Source organism: Gavia stellata, chromosome 6 (genome assembly GCF_030936135.1).
Source record: "Gavia stellata isolate bGavSte3 chromosome 6, bGavSte3.hap2, whole genome shotgun sequence".
NCBI classification, from domain to species: Eukaryota; Metazoa; Chordata; class Aves; order Gaviiformes; family Gaviidae; genus Gavia; species Gavia stellata.
Window position 1 is genome coordinate 8,154,539 of NC_082599.1, and position 21,923 is coordinate 8,176,461.

At 41.0% G+C, this 21,923-nt stretch overlaps 1 protein-coding gene across 1 annotated transcript; it reads right to left on the reverse strand.

Annotated features, from left to right (window-relative positions):
* Nucleotides 1-2,215: 2,215 nt before the first annotated feature.
* XRCC2 (X-ray repair cross complementing 2) lies at nt 2,216-13,843 on the reverse strand. The gene is made up of 3 exons (XM_059819017.1): nt 13,805-13,843; nt 9,054-9,135; nt 2,216-3,192 (listed from the first exon to the last, which is right to left on the reverse strand). The coding sequence occupies exons 1-3, from the start codon at nt 13,841-13,843 to the stop codon at nt 2,477-2,479; spliced, it is 837 nt and encodes a 278-aa protein (XP_059675000.1). The 3' UTR covers nt 2,216-2,476.
* Between the last annotated feature and the right edge of the window lie 8,080 nt (nt 13,844-21,923).

The following is a 21,923-nucleotide window of genomic DNA, read 5'->3' on the forward strand; positions in this document are numbered from 1 at the left end:
TTTCAAAATTTCCTGAGGTGCTCTTTTTGATCAATTAGAACTTTGGCTTCATTTCAGTTTAGGCATTTATTTTACAGTACAATGCAAAATATAAACTACATTGTGAATAATATAAAAGCTTTTTTTTTCCCAGACAGGAATGCCAGAACATTTCCATTGTATTTTCTCAAACATATTTTTTAGCAAGTATGATTTTATAAAGCAGTTAATCTTCAGTGGAGCTGTATTCTCTGACAGAAAAAGCAATTGATTTTTTTTTGTAGCAGAAATTGTGTAGTCCTGTAATTTTCACATACAAAAGTTCTGTAGCTCTACTTGAATCTTCCCAGTTTTTAAAAAAAAAAAAATGCAAGTATGCCCTTATCATAATTCCCAGTGGAAGTGTCTACTCATGTTAAAGCGTCTAACTTGTGTCCAGTCTAGGCTGAATGGTTAAGTTGCATGTTTTTCAGGTATTTGGGTACGTATGCAAGTTCTGAAATAAAATAAATATTGGTGTTGATGGAAGAGAAAGCATAAATGAAATGACAGTCTATAAAATCATCACCTTCGCAGAGATGTTGAAAAGACAAAGTTCACTCATATCTCACAGTAAAAGAGCTGACGGCGTGAAGAAGTGATCAGATAGCAGGTTTAAAATGAGAGGGGGAAAAAAAGGAAGTTTTCCCACAGAAAGAATAATGAAACAGAACTCATTGTGAAAAGACAGGGCGCAACGCAAGAGGGTAAGTAAGTTAAAAATGCATTGGGTGAATTCACGGAGGATAGGTCTTATCCATGGCCATCAAACACTGGTCTGACCGCAGGCTCTGGTCAGCAGCTCCCCAGGCCCCATGCTGGGGGAGGCTGTGCCACTGAAAACTCATTATTCTCACACTACTCCCAAAAGCTTTGGTACTGGCTGCCGTTAGAGGTAGGACAATCCTCGTCTTTGCAAAAATCCAGCCAAATCACAGAGATGCCAAATTTTATAAACAGCAGTATAGATATACACTCCTAGCTCTATAGACAGAAGTCTGGGAATGCACACGGAACTATATGTAGCTGGGAATCCAGATATACATTCAGCTTGAAAAAGCTGGCTTCAGAAGTCCGGAAATTAAAAGTTAAGTGTCTCACAATACAGCTTTTTAGGCATCTTCCTCAAAAAGATACTGTGCTAGATACTTCTTCTTAATATGCATTTTTGTTAATAATCTGTTCAATCTAAACTATAAAACATGCTGTGCAACATGACTGAACGAATATTGCTGTGAGAAATATTTTCCCCTTGTTTGAGTAATTTAAATTTGTAAGCTAATGTAAGTTTTTGTATTAAATAATGTACTGTGTGCAATTTTCTTTCTTGTAAAGCACTTTGAAGCTTTCAAAGGGCACTCTAGGTTAATAAATAATATGGTATTCTTTGCCAGAACTGTAGGGCATTTCCCATAAGTTCTGAATCTTCTTTGCCAGAATTGCAACATGTTGCATGCCAAATCCTGCACACCAATGTTCTACATGTGGCAAATACATATTGGTAAAGACCAGAGGCATGGCATTCCTGGATTTCTTAGAGAGACTGGGGGAAGGGAAAGAAGTGGGAGGGAATAATGAAGGAGGGTAGAGAAAAAAAAATGCCTGTGCATACATCTAAAAAAAAAAAAAAAACAACAAAAACCAACCCCCCACACCCAAAACAACCCATAACCCACACTTCATTATTTTCAAAGACTAAACTGTTTGCTGCATACAGCACAAACTCACAGGTACCCAGAGCTGGGTCTTTAGTTTTCCTTAAGTTATGGAAATCAGGACTCCATTTCTGTGATAGCTGTAGATTCTTCAAACCCAGATGTCTGGAAGGGTCAAAACACCTGCAATCTTTGCTTCTCCAAGCACATGCTAATGTAAACAGAGAGGCTTTGAGCTTGAAGAAGCATGGTCAGGATTACCACTATTTAACAGGCTGTGAAAATGAATCCTCTTCTTCAGGCAAAGTCGTGAATGCATTTCATATGCCCTAGGCTACTGGGAATAAACCAAGACCAATATTTATTAAGAGCAAACACTCGCCTTTTTGCAGTCTCCCCCATGGACAACTAGGCTCCTATTTCTGTAGCTCGGAAGAGGAGGAGTGAAAAGCAGTAAGACCCAGAAATGAAGTTAGTGCATTTGGCCGCATATTACATAGGTTAGATTACTGAAGGATACTAGGAGTTTAAGATCTCTTTGGTTATAATTTTCTTGATTTAATCTCTTTATGCATGAAGCACAAACAAGTAATTTCAACACTCCTCACTAGTTTGGACTGAATGTCTCCAGTAATTCAAAAATTTTCCCATTTCCTGCCCTTCACTAGATTTTAAGAAAATGCTGACAAAAATTCTTAATCGCCCAGCAACAACCAACTAGTTTAAAAGGTACTAAAAACTACTTAGACCTCATCAGGCCTGAAGCACCAGGATTTGCTACACATTTAAAAAACAAACTGAAGTTAAAACTGAACTCCACATTCTGCAACACTAAATGAACGTTTTACTACATGGTTTCTTTTGAGGTGGCAAGAAATGACTGTAAAACCTTTGCTGTTGCCAGAATGACATTGCTTAGAGAAAAATATCCTGTGGGTTACCATTTGTTGCCATGATTTACAAAGATAAGGTCTATAGTCTGCATCAGTTTCATGCTGAAGTTTTAAAGGAAAAAAGCTTTCTGCAGAGTTTGTAGACTTCTGCATAAGTGTCTGTGTTGTTGCAAAGAGGGCTAAGTGATGCTCTCTCACAAGCTTTTCAAGAAAGTTAGCACATTTCTTCAGATTCATCTCCTGCAAGTTAAGACTCTCCCCTCCATTGCTTCTGTCTATCCAATAAAAAGCTGATATGCTATCTAAAATCAAAAGGCAGAGAGAGGGGTGACTGCAAAACATGTTTTCTAAAGAGTAGAGAGTGAGGAGTAACTGAGTGCTGCTATTGCAGTTGACAAGAAAAAGCCTTCCCAGGCACTGCTTTATCATTTCTTCCGTCCTTTGCACCAATCTGTTCTCAAGAATTGTAACTAGACGAAGCATATCAAAATGGTAGTCTGTATCAATGAACATGACTTCTACTTCCAGTCCTCCTCCTGCTTTTGGAATGATGCAGCGGGCTATTAGGTGATAAAGCATTTCTGTTTTTCCTGTTCCTTCTGGACCATGGAATTCAATGACATCTCCTGTTCAAAAACAAAGCAGCAACTTGTCAGGTAAGAGCATTTATAGCTCAGAGTCAGTTTTCAGTGTTTACTGAAACAATGCTCACTATTCCACTAAATGGAAAATGCATTTTTGAAGTTTGATATCCATAAAATTGTTTAAATCCTGGTTAGCATCTACCAAGAGAAATTTCAATTTTCAAGAAAGGCCTCTAAAGTAAAGAAAATCAACAGGGAACAAAGGTTGGAAAAAAACCCTGCCAAGAGCATCTAGGACACTGATACCAATAAAAGGTTTGCAATTGGATTTCATTTATCATTACAAGTAGATGAAGGCTGAAAAGGAAGCTGCTACACAAAATTGGCTAAGAAACCATCTATTGACACTATGTGCACAAAATTAAGAAATAAAAAAGTAGAGGGCAAGCAAAACAAAAAAAAGTTGACATATTAGAGGTCCAAATCATGTTGGCACATCTACTTTTATAGCACAGACTGTCCTTCAGCATTTCATGCCTGCTATATGCTTGTTCAGTATCTGCGCACGTCACAAGATACCAACAGGAATCTGTGACCAGTAAAGAGAATGCTGGTATATTTATTTAGCACTTATATTCTTCTGTGGTTATCATAATATGAAACTGCTTCTTTTGACAAGGGGGACTCGCAAATTCCTTCAACTCCAGGCAATGACTCTACTGTCTGAAGCAAAGGATCTCTGTTCATAAACAGACTCAGCCTAACTGCCTGATTCATCTGGGTCAATAAAATACAAGTCACATAAATTTAAAATGTTAATTAAAAAAAGCATTACACTTTACTGGGGAACCAGTTCTTTTGTTGGATGCGAATGCAAGATACTCTAAAGTCTTTTCCAAAGTTGTCTTATGTCTTAGAGCAAGACTCTAAAAAAAAGTTAATTTATTAGTTGCTTTTTATAAATTTCTAATTTAGGAAACTGGATCATTTCTTTATGACATTTTGGACTTTAAGCAGAAGGGTAGACATGCAGTATGGAGAATCACACAACTGTAATTGCAGGAAGGTGAGAGATCTCTATGGCCTTGGCAAGTGCAAATGGCATAACAGCTTTTCATAGGGAGGATGCAAGAGTAGAGAATTAATTGCAACTTCACTTAAACATGTTTGTGCCTGCCTGAGTTAACAGGGTTTTTCAAGTCATTACTCGGCTTCCAGAGGATGTCCTTGTTCATAATTGCATATAATGTCAAGATGCAGCATGGGATGAGGGGCAGAGGGTGGTGGGGAAGAAACGAAGCTCTTACTTTACCCATTGCAAGCGCTGAAAGCAATTTACACCTGATGTGACAATTCTATCCATTTCAGTGACACTCAGACTGCCCGCCTCTCCATAATGAAATTCCCTGCTGCTCCACAACTGCAATTCTGTTTTTATGAATTTCTGATACTTTGAAATTTATTAAAAAGCTTGATTGCCTCCCAAACCCTTACTTATCTGTTCTGAATGGCTCTCCCCGCTTTTGAGATGAAAGACGACTACACCTCCTATGACATAAATCTTTGTTTTCTCTTCCTGTTCAGAGGTCACAATGTCCAACTCTGCCACTTGCAGCCAGCAGCTGCTCTGCTGTCACACAGGCTGTGCCAGTGACATAACCGCACCCTGTTAGATTAAGATACCAGCTTGGAAGAACTCTTCCTAAACGTGCTGGGTAGATCGTGCCCTCATATTTCAAATCTATTGAAATATTTTAGAACAGTTGCGCAAGACACCTCTTGTTAAGGAACAAAGTGTACCTTCTGTCTGCCACTGGCTTTGGCACAAGACTTCTGCCACCCTGACTGGCATTTCTGAATCCAGACCAACAGCTGAATTGGGCCAATATGCAATACAGATTGCTTCACCTACCTTTACAACAAAATATGACTTGTTTGAGAAAAAACAGCAGCTCTGTACAGCCACTCAGAAGCAGCAGTGGGCAAATGTGAGTTACTGTTTGGTAATGATTCAAAAAAATTGAAATAAATGATTGAATTTATTCATTTGAAGATGTTTTATCAAGATGTCTGTGTGTTACTTCCTATAAAACTATAAGGGAGCTGTAATGCACAGAATAACACTGGATGAGCTTTTATTGGCAGAACTAACAAATTTATTTAAGTGAAAATTCTAAGTTGAAAGAAAAATAATTCTTAGGAGGTTTTGTGGTGGTGGTTTATGAATTTCAACAGCAAGACAGCTAAGCACCCTTCAAAGCTTGTTGAATATCGCTGAATAAGATACACATCCGGCTTGTAGTTTGCCCAAAACACTTAAGTTACTCTGAAAAGAGTAACAGTTTGGACAGTAAGATAACCTTAAGAGAGCTGGGGATTTCTGTGCCTTCATGATTATCAAAGAGGCTGCCCACAAGAAGAACGGGTGCAAACCAGAAGCCATTTATAGCAACATCTATAAATGCAGGGTTTCATTAAATTAGCAACCAGGCTGTTACAGTAAGATAAGAGGGGAAATTCATCCTTCTGGATCAGAGCGGACAAACCATGACACAGCAGAGGGGGAAGTGTGGCCAGCAACGTTTTCAAGAAGCCTTTTGACACCCTCACAATAGGTCAGGGAAGAAACACAGTGATCAGTATTAGCATCATCCATTAATGTCACACTACCTGGAAAGGAGGATTAGTAAACAGATACATGTTATGGGATGGAAACAGTCCGAGAGGCAGAGTAGGAACAGACACTTTAACATGGAAGAAAGTTAATGGGAAATTTTCCTGTTAGAATTGGTGTTGCTCAACGTTAAAAATAGCAGTATATCAATGTTCCACTACTCGGCAAAACGTGTAGAAGACAAACTAACTGATTTAATATAGACTTAAGACTGTGAAGGTTTAACAGATCAAGATGGATGAGCAGAATGATTTCATATGAAATTCAGCACTGACGAATTCAAGTGTGTTTTAAGGAGTAACCCAACACATTGCTTGGCTCACGATAGCTTGAACTGGCCCACTACGGTCAGACTAAAGAGTACAATAGTCCACTGCTATGCAACGCCACACAGGATAAACTAAGTGATGTTGCATAAACTTAAATATTTATGTAACACTAATGTATCTTTAACTGAAACACTGTGCTCAATCCTAGTCATCAATTCAGTGTTATCTCTTGAATGAGAAGAGCTTTAAGTTTTGTTTGTAATCATTACACTAGCAAACGTTGGTTAAACTATTTTCTGATGCTGCAGTTATAAACAGGCTATTAGAATACTCAGCAATAGCTCTGCAGGTTTCACATCATCAGGTACCTTGAAGTTACTGGACTAGTAATTTACAATACTGTGCAGCAGCTGTCACTAATATTTGTACCATTTATAAGTGAAGTAGAAAGGCCTAATATTTATTCCAAGTTAATATTGGGTGTCATACTATTGCTGAACATCAGAGCTTTATACTGACACCTACACCTTCATACCAGTGGCATAGGAGAAATATGACTGGCAATAGTGAAAGATTATTTAAAGCTTGTGTCAGTTTTGCTCCATTCCAGAAAAGCTTAAATGGTATGTAATTAGTATGCTTATGTGTTCTTAAATATGCAAGTCCATCATAATTAGAAGCAGTGAGTAGAATATCACAGCAGTACCTATATTAGCTGTTCCTGTTTTATAGTACTCTGACATACATGTTATGAACACTTAACTATGATGTAACCTTTGGATAATTTAATGAAACTTCATATGTATGTTTGTTTGTTTCAAATACCATCAGGAAAAAAGAGTAATTTAGGTCTTTACATTGCTTTAATCATACCATGTTAGACTAAGAGCTGTTCAGTACAGACTTCATGGGCAATGTATTACAGTATTCCACAGCGACCTACTAAAAGTCAAGTTCATGACAAATGGAGAGGTAGGTCTTCAACAGGGATTTAAGACTGAATAATGAGAACACACATCAAAATAACATATGGGCTCACTTAAATACCGTGGTATTAAAAGACAAAGCAAAAATGTAATAAAAGGTGAAGTCCATTTCTGTATATAAAGCTAAAGATCTGTGCTAATATGTTATGCAACTTCACTAACGGCAGCCAGAAAGCTTGACCAATACAGGTAATAATTGATGCCATTTGTTAAAAGCAGAAGAAAAATAGAAGTGCTTCAGAAGCTCAATGACTGTGTTGGCACAGAGAAACCAGTGATGAATTTAGGTTTCCAGCTATCTCAGAACTGAGGTTCTGGAATAGTCTTTGGACAAACACGAACAGCCTAACACAGCTTTTAGATCAAAGCTGATAATTTGATGAATGGAATTATGTAACACTGTGGACTGTGACGGCAAGGGAAATTACTGACCCCCAGGAAGGCTTCTTACAGTCTCTTCTACCAGAACATGGCCAGTTTAGGCTCAAACATTTGTTTCTTGCGTGTAAAGTTCATTAAAAAAAATAGAGTGAAAGATCAGCATTTTCTATTACTGCATTTTTTCAAAACAAAGATATCTCATCTTTTAAAAAACTGTAAAGACTTCAGGAGCCTTGCGAAGCATATACCAATTTCGCTACTGGTTCTTAATTCTTCTTGTGGGTAACAAAGCAGTTCAGAATTGAGAGTATTTAAATAATTTTCTCTGCTGCAGTTGCACTGGCTTACCAGTATTTCTCTGCCCTTTATCTTTGTTATATCCTATTTGAAGCATTCAGGGGCAGGAATCATATATTGCTAACCCCCTAATGTATTCTCAAGTGCTGCAAAATAATACACGAATAGTCTCACAGTGACTGCATTTGTAGACTAAGCATCATCTCTCATCCAATTACCTTGGTTCTTTTTATTGCTTTTTCTGCTATTTCTTCTGAACCTTCTACAATTTGTGGGAATTCAAATTGCAGACAAGTATGTTGATGACCGTTGCAGCCACATACGTTTCATATGAAATCCATTCATTCATACATACACTCAACAACTGCAGTACCTCACAGCATGATCCTTACAGTTTGCCATTCACACTCCTTTTTTACTATGTATTTCTAGTTTTGTGCAATCAGAGTTGCCTCTTCCATTGTGATATCCATGAAATTTCACACAATCTGGAAAACCAGTCTGACTTCCTGAATAACCACGGAATTACTAAGTGTGCTAATTTCTGTTTAGCTCAGTAATTTCTTTCATTAAAACATCCAATCTTAATCGTAAAACTTCTTGCTAGAAGAATCTACGTTAAACTTGTACCGGCATCACTGGGAGGTAGCCCAATTTCTCCAATTTAAAATTCTCATTTATTCACTGATGGTCTATATAAGCCATTTTGATCCTAACAGTCCACAAACTCATTCAGTTGATTAGTACCTGTTTTCGTAATGGAATTGCTTCCAAAGTTTCATCTAAGTATAATCAGGATTTTTCAGGCCAAGACTAAATGGCTTGATGACGTGGCTTTATTGAGAAATAGTTTGCTCATGCCCCTTTTCCTTACTGATCCAGACCACTCCGTATCACGGACCTCTTTGCTATTTACTGAACCTCGAGTTCTTTGCAGATTTCTGCAGTTATGACTTTGTGGTGTTTTAGATGACTGATTAAAAAAAAGGTTAAATGACAGAATCTAGAACAAAATTCCGTAAAACTACTAGGAACAGACCAACATGCTTGGTATTTACTCACCTACACCTGTGTTTTGATACCTATAAAGTAGATATTTTAGAGTCCATTTAATAATGTTCGGAATAGTGATTTTGCATTATTTCATTTTATCTAGTTTGCATAAAACTACATCAACAATTAAAATTCTGAATCCAGGGCAAAGAGATCTACTTGTATGCTTAGGTCTGTCATATTGTTCTGAGAATACTTTCACATCAACATTTTTCCATAAATGGTAGAAAGATACATTTTTACCATGAACAGGAGATCCTTCCTCAGCAAACAGGTAAGGTTCAAGATTCTTCAGAGAACTTCTGCCCTCAAGTCGTGCAAGTAGCTTTTAAAGAAAAGACAGAAGAGACATGCTGTTAACTCAAAATAATGAACCTTGGGAATCAAATTTAAAGGATTCTGAGAACTGGGAGTTTTCCATGGCAGCCCTATCAAAAGATTAGTTTGATTTTAAAAATGTTTTCATGAACACATATGGAAACCTATAATCTGAATTACAGCAACAGAAGGTTCCATCCTTACAAACAATTAGCACAGATTCAATGGCAATAAGGAGTGGATATACATTAGTGGAAATAAAGCTTAAAAAAAAAAAAAGAGAAAAAGCTGCACAGGTAGACTAGCAAGAAGGATCGCCTCCGGTATACAGCAGTGCTACCATTTGACAGAACAAAGAGAAAAAAGATCATTTGTAAAAACCATCACCTCCACAACAAACTACTGGTTGAGAAGTGAAACATTACCCATCATTAGTCTCCTGAGTCAGTCTCTCTGCACATTTATAAATAAAACCACGTACATTTCATCTGAAAACTTACACAGGACTCTTCTGGACTACAATCCTATTATATCATAGTTACTTGTTGCAACGTAGTATGGATTAAGCATGGTCAAAAGTAATTAGCCACCAGTGGCTCTGCAAGAACCTTTCTAAAGCAAGCTTGAATTTGTAAAGCAACTTCCTCCAAAGCCCCTTGTAACGCAAGTCCATTGTAAAGCAAATTAGTCCAAAGTTCATGGACAATTTCTTAAATTGACAGGTATTTGCATAGCAAGTAGACAGGTATTCACATAACTTGTGTTACTTGTAGTTCTGGCATACATTCATAAACCAAGAATGAACATTTCGCCCAGTGCTAGAGCTGTTATTCCCTGTGTTTATTAACACACACGGGAAAGGACACTATCAGGATGCTCAGAGCATTGCCGGAGCACATACCCTGGCGCCAAATAGTTCATTCTCCAAGACACCCAGCTGTCATTTAAAGATTTAAACAAAACAAGTCCCGTTCAGTTTTATCCCATCCTCCTTAAAGCCATCACCAAACAAGCATGCACCACATGCTGCCTTATCTTGCTTTCCTCCCTGCCGCATCCATGAGCGACATTTGCTCTGAATTGCCTTAAAAGTTGTTTAAACAGTTGTGTCTGTGTGCCTTTAATAGTAGAATAAAACTCCATTAAATGGCCCTGAATTTACTTCAAGTGATCACGATGGGAATCAAAGTGTGACATTTTCATTGACATTTTAACATTCCCTTCCATTAACAAAATGTCAATGTGCTTGCCTTTGTTTGCCTGTTCACATGTATTCAGGAGGGTTTTCTGACACGTCCACCAAAGGGCCATAAAAACACTTGAATTGACCTTGCTCTGCTTATGTTTCACACATTTCTGCAGCGCAGAAAACACTCATACGGTGAACTCTTGAGTATTTTGGAAACCAGCAGGGTTCTGTGAGCTGGACAAAGCAAAAATCCGGATGGACATATGGACACAAGAACATAGGAACATATCTTGGGGCACGTAAACCAGAAGTTTGCAACTAGCACGAGGGCCATCACAGATCCTACATGTGAAGCCCTCTGGTACAAGCAGCCGCCTGTGCCGGCCCCTGGCAAGGAGAGGCTGTACTCACCGCGGAGACGGGCCAGGAATCTCTCACCCCCTTGTCCAGCCGTGGAAGTCGAGAGAAACAGGAAAACCACCACAGGCTGCTGCTTTCTGATGCTCCTCATTTCTTAGTAAAGGAAGCACCGCTCCAGCACTCGGCGATCACATGGGCTCAATTATGGGCACTGCTGGGCCCACGAGTCACAACTGTTGTTGGTCTAAACACATTTCCACAGCCTCCTGTTCCCACATTTATGTCTACATTAACAAATACATCCTCTACAGCTTATTTCTTCTGGAAACGATGAGCCCCCGTCTCTTCTTAGACTATAACCTCTTACTATGCTTACTGCTAGAGCTTTGGAAATACATGGTAGATTGATCGCTATCGTTTAAGTGTGAATCTGCGGTTATTTAAATGACAAGTTTATATATTAATTTTAAATAACTACAGGTGCTTACTCTGAGCACTGCTCATGGAGGCAATTTATGATAATTCGCTGATGATAGCACACCTGTGTTTTTATCAAACTTGTATTTACTTCCGAGTTCTGAAGCAGAATCTCCAAAGGCACTTGCCTCATTAGTGTCACGCTGAGAGCAACGGGGTTCCTGGCAGAAACAGCTAACAATTTTCCTTCAAATCTAACAAAGGTTTGTCCACACCACAGCAGAAATGACGGAAGCAATGCTGAGATGAGACACTAGACAGGCATCCCTCACCTCTGCCAACACTAAAGACAGGGACAACGCGGGTTTTTCCACATCGGCAAAAGCCACCTTGGCTCCATTCCAGGGGAGGCACTTCTATTTTCCCTGCTCACATTCTCTTCTGTAAAATGAGGAGTAGGGGGGAAATCTACAGCATTTAAAGGGTGATCTGGATGGTGGACGTCAAGCACCCCGAGCTTTGTCACAAACAGCGTACAGAATGTAACAGCAGAACAGCACCGCTGAAGAGGGCCTTTGAGTGGGAAAAGCATGGAAAAAACCACCAAAACAATTTCAAATAATGCATTAAGAGACTTCAGATTCTGTAATTTAACTGTAGATGCTAGGTTCTTCTTTCATAATGCTCTTTTTATCTTCTTTTACACAAACCCCCCACCTTTTAGCAACCTGCTAGTGGTAGGTCTTTGCGCTTAGGTGTTCTTCAAAAGTGTAATTATACTAGCAAGAAACTGCACATGTGAGCAGTTACATGTAGAAAACAAGCTATACAGCAAGAGTCAGGCAACAGTTGGCTTAAACTTCATTAATGACAAGGCTGATGGGTCACAAATATTTCAACTATGTCTTTTATAGTTTATCAATTTCATCTTTTTAATGAAGAAATATGCATATGGACAGTCCCACTGACTAATACATTGTATGCTTATACATATACATATACTATACTATATTGGTTTCAACAAAGCTATGCATAAATGTAAGCATACGTGTAGGTCTTGTCAGGAATGAGATATTACTTCATTAAAATGTTAAAGAAATTCAAATTGAATACTCCAGCTCTGTTAGAGGCTGTGAGCTAACCTACAGGCTATTTACAAATACAAACCTATCTCAAGCATGAGACAAAATTTAATTTTCAACCACTATAACCACTCTGACTGAGCTTTTATGAACTTGGGGCACGAAGACATATGCAAGCAATTTATCATTTATTTTATTGTGATATACCAAAGGTGTTTTGTGAGAAGTTCTAATTTGTTGTATTAATTATGTTCAATAATAAGAGTACAAGACTGCGGTCTCAATATAACCCTCGCTAAAATCTGATCTTAAGCATGAGGCTATTTGAGGAAGTATTGTTTTAAATTAAGTATTTTCTGTTTCAAGGGCTTTTACATTTTTTTTCTGGACGACGTACTCATACATTAACCTTTCTTAACCCATCGGTTATCAGTTCCTCCCTCGTTCAGGTTTGGTTATCCATTCCATCACAGGCAGTTGCTGCCATGCGGATTCCGTTGGCACTGCTCATGTGGACAAATAAATGCATTTACCCACTTGGACACAAAAGCACAAGTCAAGTCCTTAATTTGTGTGTATTTGCTGGTAGCGGGCAGCTATTGTTTGGGGTTTTTTTAAGGTGTCAAAAGGGCTTAAGAACTTAAGTCCCCCTGAAAAAACATGGAGCTTTAACAAGAAATAAATATTCATTATCACACGTTTCTATGTTTTTATGTGCACTAGTGTGTTCTGATACAGTAACACACAAATCTCCAAGTAATTAACTTGCTTACTGCAAGCAGAAGTGATTAACAAATAAACCATCCAGCAGCGAGAAAAAAAAGCACCAACAAAACCCCCAAACTCAAAACCATTTTCTCCGAAGAATTCCACCTTCCATACTATTTATTTAAACCAAACCTTCCTCACCGCATCCACTCCAAAGTTTGGGAAGGAGAGAAAACATTTATAAAGAAATTACTGAAACACTGGAATAACCTCTCCCCGTGCTGCAAGGAAGCGCCGTAACAGCATTCAACCCGAGTCCCAGCGCCGCAGCCGGGGACACAAAGGGACAGAGACCCACGCTGCCCTTACCCTGGCTGAAGCCTGCAGCCTCAGCCAGAAGCCAGCCACCCGCTGAACACCCTTCCAGCAAAACCGAAGCGCTTCATGGGCGACTGAACACCCCGGGGCGCCGCCGGCCGCCCCCGCTGCTCCCCTCAGCGTGAGGGGCACCCTCGGGGGTGCCTTCCCGCACCGGCTCCGGGTTAGGCAGCGCCGGGCTGGCGGGGCCCCCCTCTCCCCTCACACAGGGGAGGTGACGGCGGCGGCCGACGGGAGGAGGAAGGGAAGCGGAGGCGGGAGGGCGCGGTTCTGCGGCGCGGCTCCCCCCCCTCTCCCTCACACACCGCCCCCTCGGGAGGCTCCGCGGTCGCCGGGCGCTCCCCTCCGCCCGCCCCAAGCGGGTGGGGGACGGGGCTCTGGGGGCGGGCGGAGGGGAGTGCCCGGCGCTTCCCCTTGCGCGGGCTGCAGCCTCGCCTCGCCTCACCCTCCCCACCGCCCGGGCACGGCGGGCACGGGACGGCGGTACCCGCGCCCCGCGGCTGAGGGGACCCCGGGGGGCGGGAAGGAGGGCAGCGCCTCACCTGAGTGCCCGACTCCGCCCTCCGGAACGCGTCACCCATGGCGCGGCTGGGGGAGGGGGCCGCAGCTCCCACTCCAGGCCGGCAGCAGTTACCGCGCAAGCGCGGTGCCGCGGGCTTTCCCCCTCCCCAGCGCCTGCGCCCCCGAGCGTCGCCCAGTCGGCCGGCCAGCGGCTTTGCGCATGCGTGGTTCAGCCCCCGGGGAGGGGAGGGTGGGGTGGGGTGGCGTCCACGTGTTCCTGCTTCGCGGGTTCGAGTCCCGCCTCGGGCTGATTCGCGCCCGCCGCCTTAGCGCTGCTTGGGATTCCCGAGGGACCGGTCACGGTAGGGAGGCGGGTGTTTGTTTATTTTTAAAGGGCCTGTCTTTTTATAGGTTGGTGGTTTGGGTGAGTTTTTTTCCGCTCCTGGCGAAATGGGGGCAGGTGGCTGGGTTGGTGTGACTCAAGGGATGCTCTTCGGTGACACTGGGGTAGGTGTGACTCAGGGGAAGCTCATCTGCACGGCCGCGATTAAACTCTTGACGCCTGCAAAACGGCTCTTTGCAAAAGCCAGCTATCAATTACGTTTGGGATTAAAAGGCATCTAGAATATCTTGCATCCATGCACTGAACGAACCAGGCTCGTGCGGTGCGCCGTGCTCCAGGGCAGGAGCCGACCGCCCGGCGAGTCCCTCGTGTAGGCAGCTGCGTGCCCGTGGCCGGCAGCAGGACCTGCTCCTCCTGAGGACCACGGCCCAGCTACTGAGGTGGTGCAACCTGAGGCAGGGAGAGGGATGAGCACGGGAGAACGCGGAGAACCTGTTTGTGTTTTCCATAGGCTGAACGCAAAACCAGTAGGATAAGCATAGCAACTCCCCATACCTGCATATCAAAGAGCAGTAATGATATCATCCCTTTGGGTTTAGCGAGGTTATCGGTGATACTGCACGTTCTTACAGTTAGGGGAGAAACTGGTGGTGGAGTTCTTTGTTTCTTCAAAGAAATCATGTTCGTCTGTATGAAAAGTGTTTCTCCTAGCTTGGTCCTGAATACACCACAAATAAGAAGAATCTAACCTCAGATGCAAGGCGGTGGCTTTGTTTACTCTTCCAACCCTCTTTCAGCCCAAAATACATTGCCCCCTCTGTTCAAAACACCCTGTTGTTGCCACCTGACTCTAACTCAAGGTTTTCAATGGATGCCACCTGCCTCCACAAGGTCAGTCAGATTTAACCCAGCTCAAACCAGGACTTTTAGTGTCAAGTCCTAATACTGCTCATTAAAGTACAGAAAGGGGATGGTCTCTTTGGACAGCTGTGGTAGCCTTTCTGCTTCGCTGTGTGTGGATGCACATGCAAAATTATGAAGAGCGTGGAAGGTGGTTCTCTAGTGAGAAAGACTTGGATGACTGCAGGGGGACACACATGGCACAAAAATGCAACTACAATACTATTGGTCTAATTTTATTAAAGGATGTATTTTGCCTCGCGTTTTGAAAGTCAACATAAGGGAGGAACAACCTTAAGAGCTGTGTGTCTGACTGTTGTTATAGAGGTCTGGGCCATGTTCCCTGGAAGAGTTCAAAAGACTTCTTAATTAGAAGTGATTGCCCTTGAAGCTGACTGATGGTTGAACCTAAGCCAAGAGTAGAGTGGACTCGCTGTGACTTATGACAAAGACACTACTCACTGCATCAACCACATGATTTATTTTTTTTGAATTATAGGTTCTTTGTTGCTGTTCTCCTCTAATTAAAGCCATTGCACTAAATTTTAAAAAGTGGCTGCTATTTGAATTCGGAGAGATAGAATATATAGCACAGATAAATGCCAGTTGACTGCAACCTGCTCCCACCTCATCACTTACCACTGCCTGTGCCCCAGTAGGGTCCTATGGGAGCTCTTCTACTGCACGGGTGAACACAGTTTTGGTATTACAGTCTAATGCAAGATGAAGTATCACAGTTCAATGGAGATCAAGCAACAAAGATTCAAGAGAGGGTAGAAACACTGAATTCACCTGAGCAGTAGAAAAAATGGGTATTTAATTGCTTGACGTATTGAGTAGGTAACAGAACTGTGTAAATCAAATACACTGGTCGCCTTGATAGGCAGATTGCCGTAACGACCTCTCATATGTTACCTTTGCATTCATTTACTTCATAGAGTGTGCTGGCATTATGAAGTTAGAAAATTGATACTTACTTTGACAGCACTCTGCCTTAATAAAGACTCACATTGTGCTTTTTCAATTTATTTGTCAGTACTATCATTTCTCTTCTTTGCAGATCAAAAGCTTTAACCCCAAACGAGCCTTATGTAGATCTTTGTCGATCTAAACCCCTGCCAGCTGCACTTCATCAGTCAGCATAGCTGGCATCTTACTAAATTTGATATTGTCGTATTTTCTCAAAACTGTCTATGTATTTCTCATCCATTCATCTTTTTTTTTGTTTTTCTAGCTGCAGAGTAAATCTCTGTATTCACCTTGCTCCTTTGGAGAAAAACAGTAACATAGGTAACTAGGAGAACTCTTTACCATTGGCTTCAGCAGAGCCAGGATTTTATCCTCTGTTTTTTAGGTTTGTGGTGGTTATGGGGTTTTTTTGGGGTTGGTAGGTTTTTTTAATTCTCTCTGCATTCTTTCATATTTCTCTGCAGCATTTCTGAGTGATAGTGTGCACCAGGAGTATAGGATCCTACCCTCTCCTTATTCTTCCTTAGCAGGAACCTCCTTAATGCAGAATCCTCCTTAATGCAGTATAGCTATAAGTAGCTCATAGTATCCAGGGGCTCTGTGCCCCAGCACTCCTGTTTCTACAGGCAGAAAATTAGTCTTCCTTTGTTTGGCATGTGGGGAGCCTGAGGGTGCCCCTTGAGCCACAGGCACTGTTTATGTAGCAATTCAGCAGCAAGAGCAATGACTTTTCTAATAGCAGAAAGATCAGACTCCAGGGGTATGCATCTCCGTCTTTATGAAATATGTGTTGTGGAGAAAATTCCTTTTTCCCAGTCTTGATTTTGAGCATCTTCCACACTGAGATGCTGTTTTCCACTGCAAATGTTGAAGACCTTCATTGTAGGGACAGAAAATGACAGTGCAAGAGAGAAGGTATTTTAAGTGGAGTTGCAGCCCTGAGCAAAATAATTTTTTTATTATTTGGGGGTGGGGGGGGGAGGTATTTGCTCACTCCTATGTTCATCATTGATAATTTCAGCCAACAGAAGGAAACTGGGCTGGGTTCTGGGGAAGGATGGACTACCCCAAGTGTCCCGCAGCTGTAGAGAACAGAGTCTACTGTTTATAGAAACATTTAATTTTTTTTAAGAAGCAAAGACCTAACTTTAAATTGCCAGTTGGTCTACAATACCGAGTCAGTCTAAAGAATTAACACCCTATCCTGGAACAAGGCCTGAGGTAAGAGCTTAAATAAAAGGGAAAAGCATGAAGAAAACCGATGTGGTGACAAGAAATTTAGATTGTGTGAAGACGTTCGCAAAAACACATCAAACTTTTATATTTAATTAAGTAATAGCTAAATTAGAAACTGGAATGTAAATGCTTCCTCCTTTAGGCATTTTTTTTTTTCAGCCATAGAGATTTTGTTCCAACATAAGCTTCATCATTTTGAGTATATTGTCACTTAATGTTCCCTTGCAAGATTTGTGTGGGTGACATTCCAGCACAAACCACCTCCAAACAGATCTTCTAGGTTGAAAACAGTTTGTCTCTGTTCGTATAGTTGAATTAAACTCTTTCAGTAAAGTCAGCTGTTGTTTTTCTAATTAACCTCTAGACTCTTAAATACCTTCACTCCAAACATGACAAATTGACTATCTGAAAAGTCATTAAACAGAAGAATCACTCCAAGAAACAAAATAGAAAGGTCTCGTTTTCTAGTTCTGTCTTATCTACTCCTTTGTGTAGTAATGCTCAAAGTCCAAAAAGTTTACCAGCTAAAGACCATCTCAAAGTTGTAAGTAGACCTCAGCAAGGAATAATGATAATAATGATGATGATAATAATAATAATAGTAGTAGTAGTAAAAATTAAGACTTAAGGTAGATGTTGAATCTGCATGTGGCAAAGCAAATGATGAACTGCCCATTGGATTATTTGCAACCTCTCTGTTGTGTGACTCCTCTAGTTTCATGCGGCCAATTACGGCCCCACTGTTCCAAGTTTCTCTCAATGAGTGAAGTGATCTGTCACTGGGTTTTATTAGATTTTTTTAGAGCAGATGGCTGAATCTTTTTACCTGGAGAGCTGCCACTTTCTTTAGATGCATCTCAGTTTTATGGTAGTCTAATTTATCTGTTTACTTGAGAAATAAGTAACTTAAATTACAAGGCTGTTATAATTTCACTGAACGCAAAGAAAGTGATAGATTTGCTCTGTAACCTGGGAAAAAAGAAAAGAATTTAGTCCATTGGTAGATGGACTACTAGCCATGAAAAAACCAGCCCAGGTCAACACTTAAGTTCTGGCATCTGTGATAGTTTCATAGGTGGTTGCTGGATATTGTGCTTTACGTTTCAGCTTGCAGAGTTACATCAGGAATAAACTTGCTCTATGTAGCCATTCACCTGTATTTATGTCTAGATTTCTTATTTCTGCAGGTTGCCTTTTATCACTTTGTATTCCTGAGTTGGAATTATGCCTTGTTTGTTTGTACCAGGTTGTTCTTTTCCTGCTGCTTCTTCCGTCCTCTCTGAGTAATTCTGCACTGGCTCATTGCGAAGCTGCCAGATACTCCTCACTCGGATGTTAATCACACAGATAAGGACTGTTTTTGTATTGGTGACCTGGACAGGGGTATTTTCTTGCTTGTCTTTGGGGGACGGTTTAAGGTTAGCAATAAATAAATAAAGGCTTACAGAGAAGAGCACATTATTTCTAAAGACACCTTCCTAGCCAGCGGTGACTACAGATGAAGTTTTGTTTTGAGTACTTGAGCTCTGACCTGCAGCGCACAGAGGGAGAGGTCTTGCGTTTGACCTCGTGAACCTCCATCGCTGCTCGTACCCCACTGACGGGAATAATGCAAATTTTGCCCCAGTCAAACATGCTTGTGAAATGTTCTCTCCCTTCTACAGAGCTGTTCAATGAAGTATGAATAATCTTTCTAAATTCTACTCTTGCGAGTTCCTCTTTGCTTGAATGTTGATGCCCTTACAAGCCCCAGATTTTACAAACATGACAAAGAAGCCATGCAGGCAGTATGACCTTGCTGAAAAAATTAACACAAATCCTAGGCCTGTCAATAGGAATGAATCAGTATTTTAATTAATTAGCTGGTACACCCTGGGTATGCTGATAAAAGATGCATCAAGGTAGCTGGCACTGAGTCCAAGCTGACTGGTATTCCTTGGTGAAAGCAAACCAGAATTTGCCCCTGTGGTACAGAGAATTAATGGTCCAGGTTGAGTATGCTTTTCTAACCATGAGATAAAGCCCAGGAAGAATAACTGTATAATCCAGGCCATTTCCTTTTTTCCTTTTTTTTTTTTTTTTAAACTGACTAGGGAATCCCCATTTTACCCTTTTTACACAAATTTAGCATTAAAGTTTCTGTTTTCTGTAATCCCCATGGACCTCCTGTCAACGTGAAATATACATCTATTTCTTTTCTTTTTGATCTTAACACTTGTAAGTAATAAATAATTGATTGCCAAAGGAATTCTGGGAATATATTCAGCCTTAAATTGAGCACTAAACTATTTGCGAATGTGCTTAGGCACTAGCCCAAAAGATACATCAAAAGAATGTCAATTGGATATTGGGAAGTGAAGTGCCATCATATGTTAGAATTAGGAAGCATAAAATACAAGTAGAGAGATAACAGCTGTCAGATCTGCTACTGGTAGTAATAGAAAAAGCTATGTTTTTATAGAAGGCTATAAACTTTTGTTCAAGCTAGACCACACGTTCACCTCAGTAATGACACTCCAGACCCTGTTCAGGGAATGCCTCGTTTTTGACCGTTCTCTTGAAACTGGGGCTTGACAGTGCACTCACCCCGGAGATATCTACAACTTAGTCTGAACGGCCTGTGAAATAAATCTATTAGAAAGAACCGGGGTATATTTACTGCAGTGACTGGCCATCTTTGGTACTGATGACAGATTTACTATGGCAGTCTTGTTTCACCATGGCTATAAGCCCCAACGTAAGCTCAGTCAGTAAAGCTATAGTCTGTGCTGCTGTGGCCAGACTGTTTGTAGGGTCTGGGCTAACCTGCCTACACTGCTGCGCTTGCAACAGAGGCATACCCCAATACCTGGATATCTGTGAATAAATGTAGATGTTGTATGATGTTGGTCTTGCCACTGCAACTAAAGCTCAAGTATGCTCTTCATGGGACACGTCCTCTTGGAATCCATTTCCAAATATGCCAAGAAGGTAATGACAAGGAAGAGTGAGGATGGATTTATTTACCAATGGTAAATCATGCTTGACCAGCATTTTATGGTGAAATGGCTGGCTAAGAAGATGAGAGGAGAGTGATGGATGTAATATATCTTGTCTTCAGTAAGGTTTTTGTCACCATAGCATTCTTAGCTGAAAGCTGACTAAGTGTAGGTTAGATGAATAGACTGACAGATCAGTTGAAAACTGCCTGGACCATGAGGTTTGAAGAACAATTATCAATGGCCTGATACCCACTTGGTGGCTGGTTAGTAGTTGTGTACTGCGGGGTTGATACTGGGGCTGATACTGTTCAGCGTTTTCATTGTGATCCGTGAGAACGCACCTTCAGAAAACTTACACGTGATGCTAAATTAGAGGAAACGATTAGGACACTGAACGATAGAGCTGCAGTCCAGAGGGATCTTGAAGCACTTGTGGATTGGACCTTAAGACGTTCAGTAAGGCATGTGAAGCATGGTACCTGGAGCGGAATAACCTCATGCAGCAATACAGGCTGGGAACTTACTGTGAGAACTGGAAACTAAGGGCAAATTTGAGGGCAAGGGCCACAGTTTGCACCTTGGGAGATTCACACTTGACATTAGCAAAATTTCTTCAGTAGGAGGATAGTGCAGCACTGGAATACATTATTTGGAGGAGTTGTGGAATCTCGATCCTTGGAGGTTTTCAAGACTTAGCCAAATAAAGCCATGGCTGATTTGATTTAGAGTTGGTGATAGTCTGGCTTTGAGTGGGAGGTTGGTTCAGATGGCCTTCAGGAGCTTATTCCAGTTTCTCTGATTCTGTAATCTTTGTTTCCACACAGCAGCTGGAAGAGTCACAAGTGAGTTTGCGTACGACCTCCCCAGATCCAATAGGTTTTTCTTGCTTAGAAGTTTCTTGCATCTGTGCAAACTGGACATCTGTGACCATGGGTGTAGATCAAAGATGGCTTTGCACTGGCTTTGTCAGAAGCCGTTCTGTCTTCTGGTACTATGGAAAGCTGTATCGTCTATGATCTATGTTACATCAGCATCAGAGATTCTCTGGTGTAAGGCAACTTGAGTAACTCTTATGAAGTTGCACATACGGAGCACTGCAAAGAGAGCATACTCCATCCACATTCATCTGGCATACTCATGGTTCTTCTGTTATGAGAAAAGGTGGTCATGGTAATGACATAGAATAAAGTCAGTCAAGAGTTTACTGATCAGTAGTTTTCCTATCAGAATACACTCTGGTGGAAAACAAAAAGTTCTTGCAGACTGTCTTTTGATTGACTGAAAATGGGTTGGATGGATTTCTCGTCTTCAAAACTTCAGGGGGAAGTTTTTTTGAAAGTTGTTGAGACGTCGTTGGTTAGCAATTTCAATGTGAAAACTGTCTTGTGAAACAATTTTTCTGATAGATCTCAAAGTTAATTATACTAAGAGATTTGAATGGAAAAGGGTCATAGTTGAAATGAAACATTTAAAAAATGTTCATGTTGGCTCACTTGTGGATTAGAGTACAAGACTTTGCTCTTTTGATTTTGAAATCCTGAAACTCCCTTAGGATGGGAAACCTCCTCCTGCTGTTGTAAAAGAAAATAGCCATCTGAGGTTACATTATGTTAGGGTAGCACAAAATAGCCTTGTTGTGGCTTGGGAACATCATCCTGTATTTTGATTTCCTATATTTGGTGCGTCCTGACACTAGTGCAAAAAGTCACTTTGGGATAAGTAGCATTTCTC

Coding starts and splice junctions, on each gene's coding strand:
- XRCC2 (XM_059819017.1), bottom strand. CDS start 13,843: ATGGGTGACGCGTTCCGGAGGGCGGAGTCGGGCACTCAG. Junction 9,136..13,804: donor GGGCGGAGTCGGGCACTCAG/GTGAGGCGCTGC, acceptor TTTCTTTAAAAG/CTACTTGCACGACTTGAGGG. Junction 3,193..9,053: donor GGAAGGATCTCCTGTTCATG/GTAAAAATGTAT, acceptor GTTTTTGAACAG/GAGATGTCATTGAATTCCAT.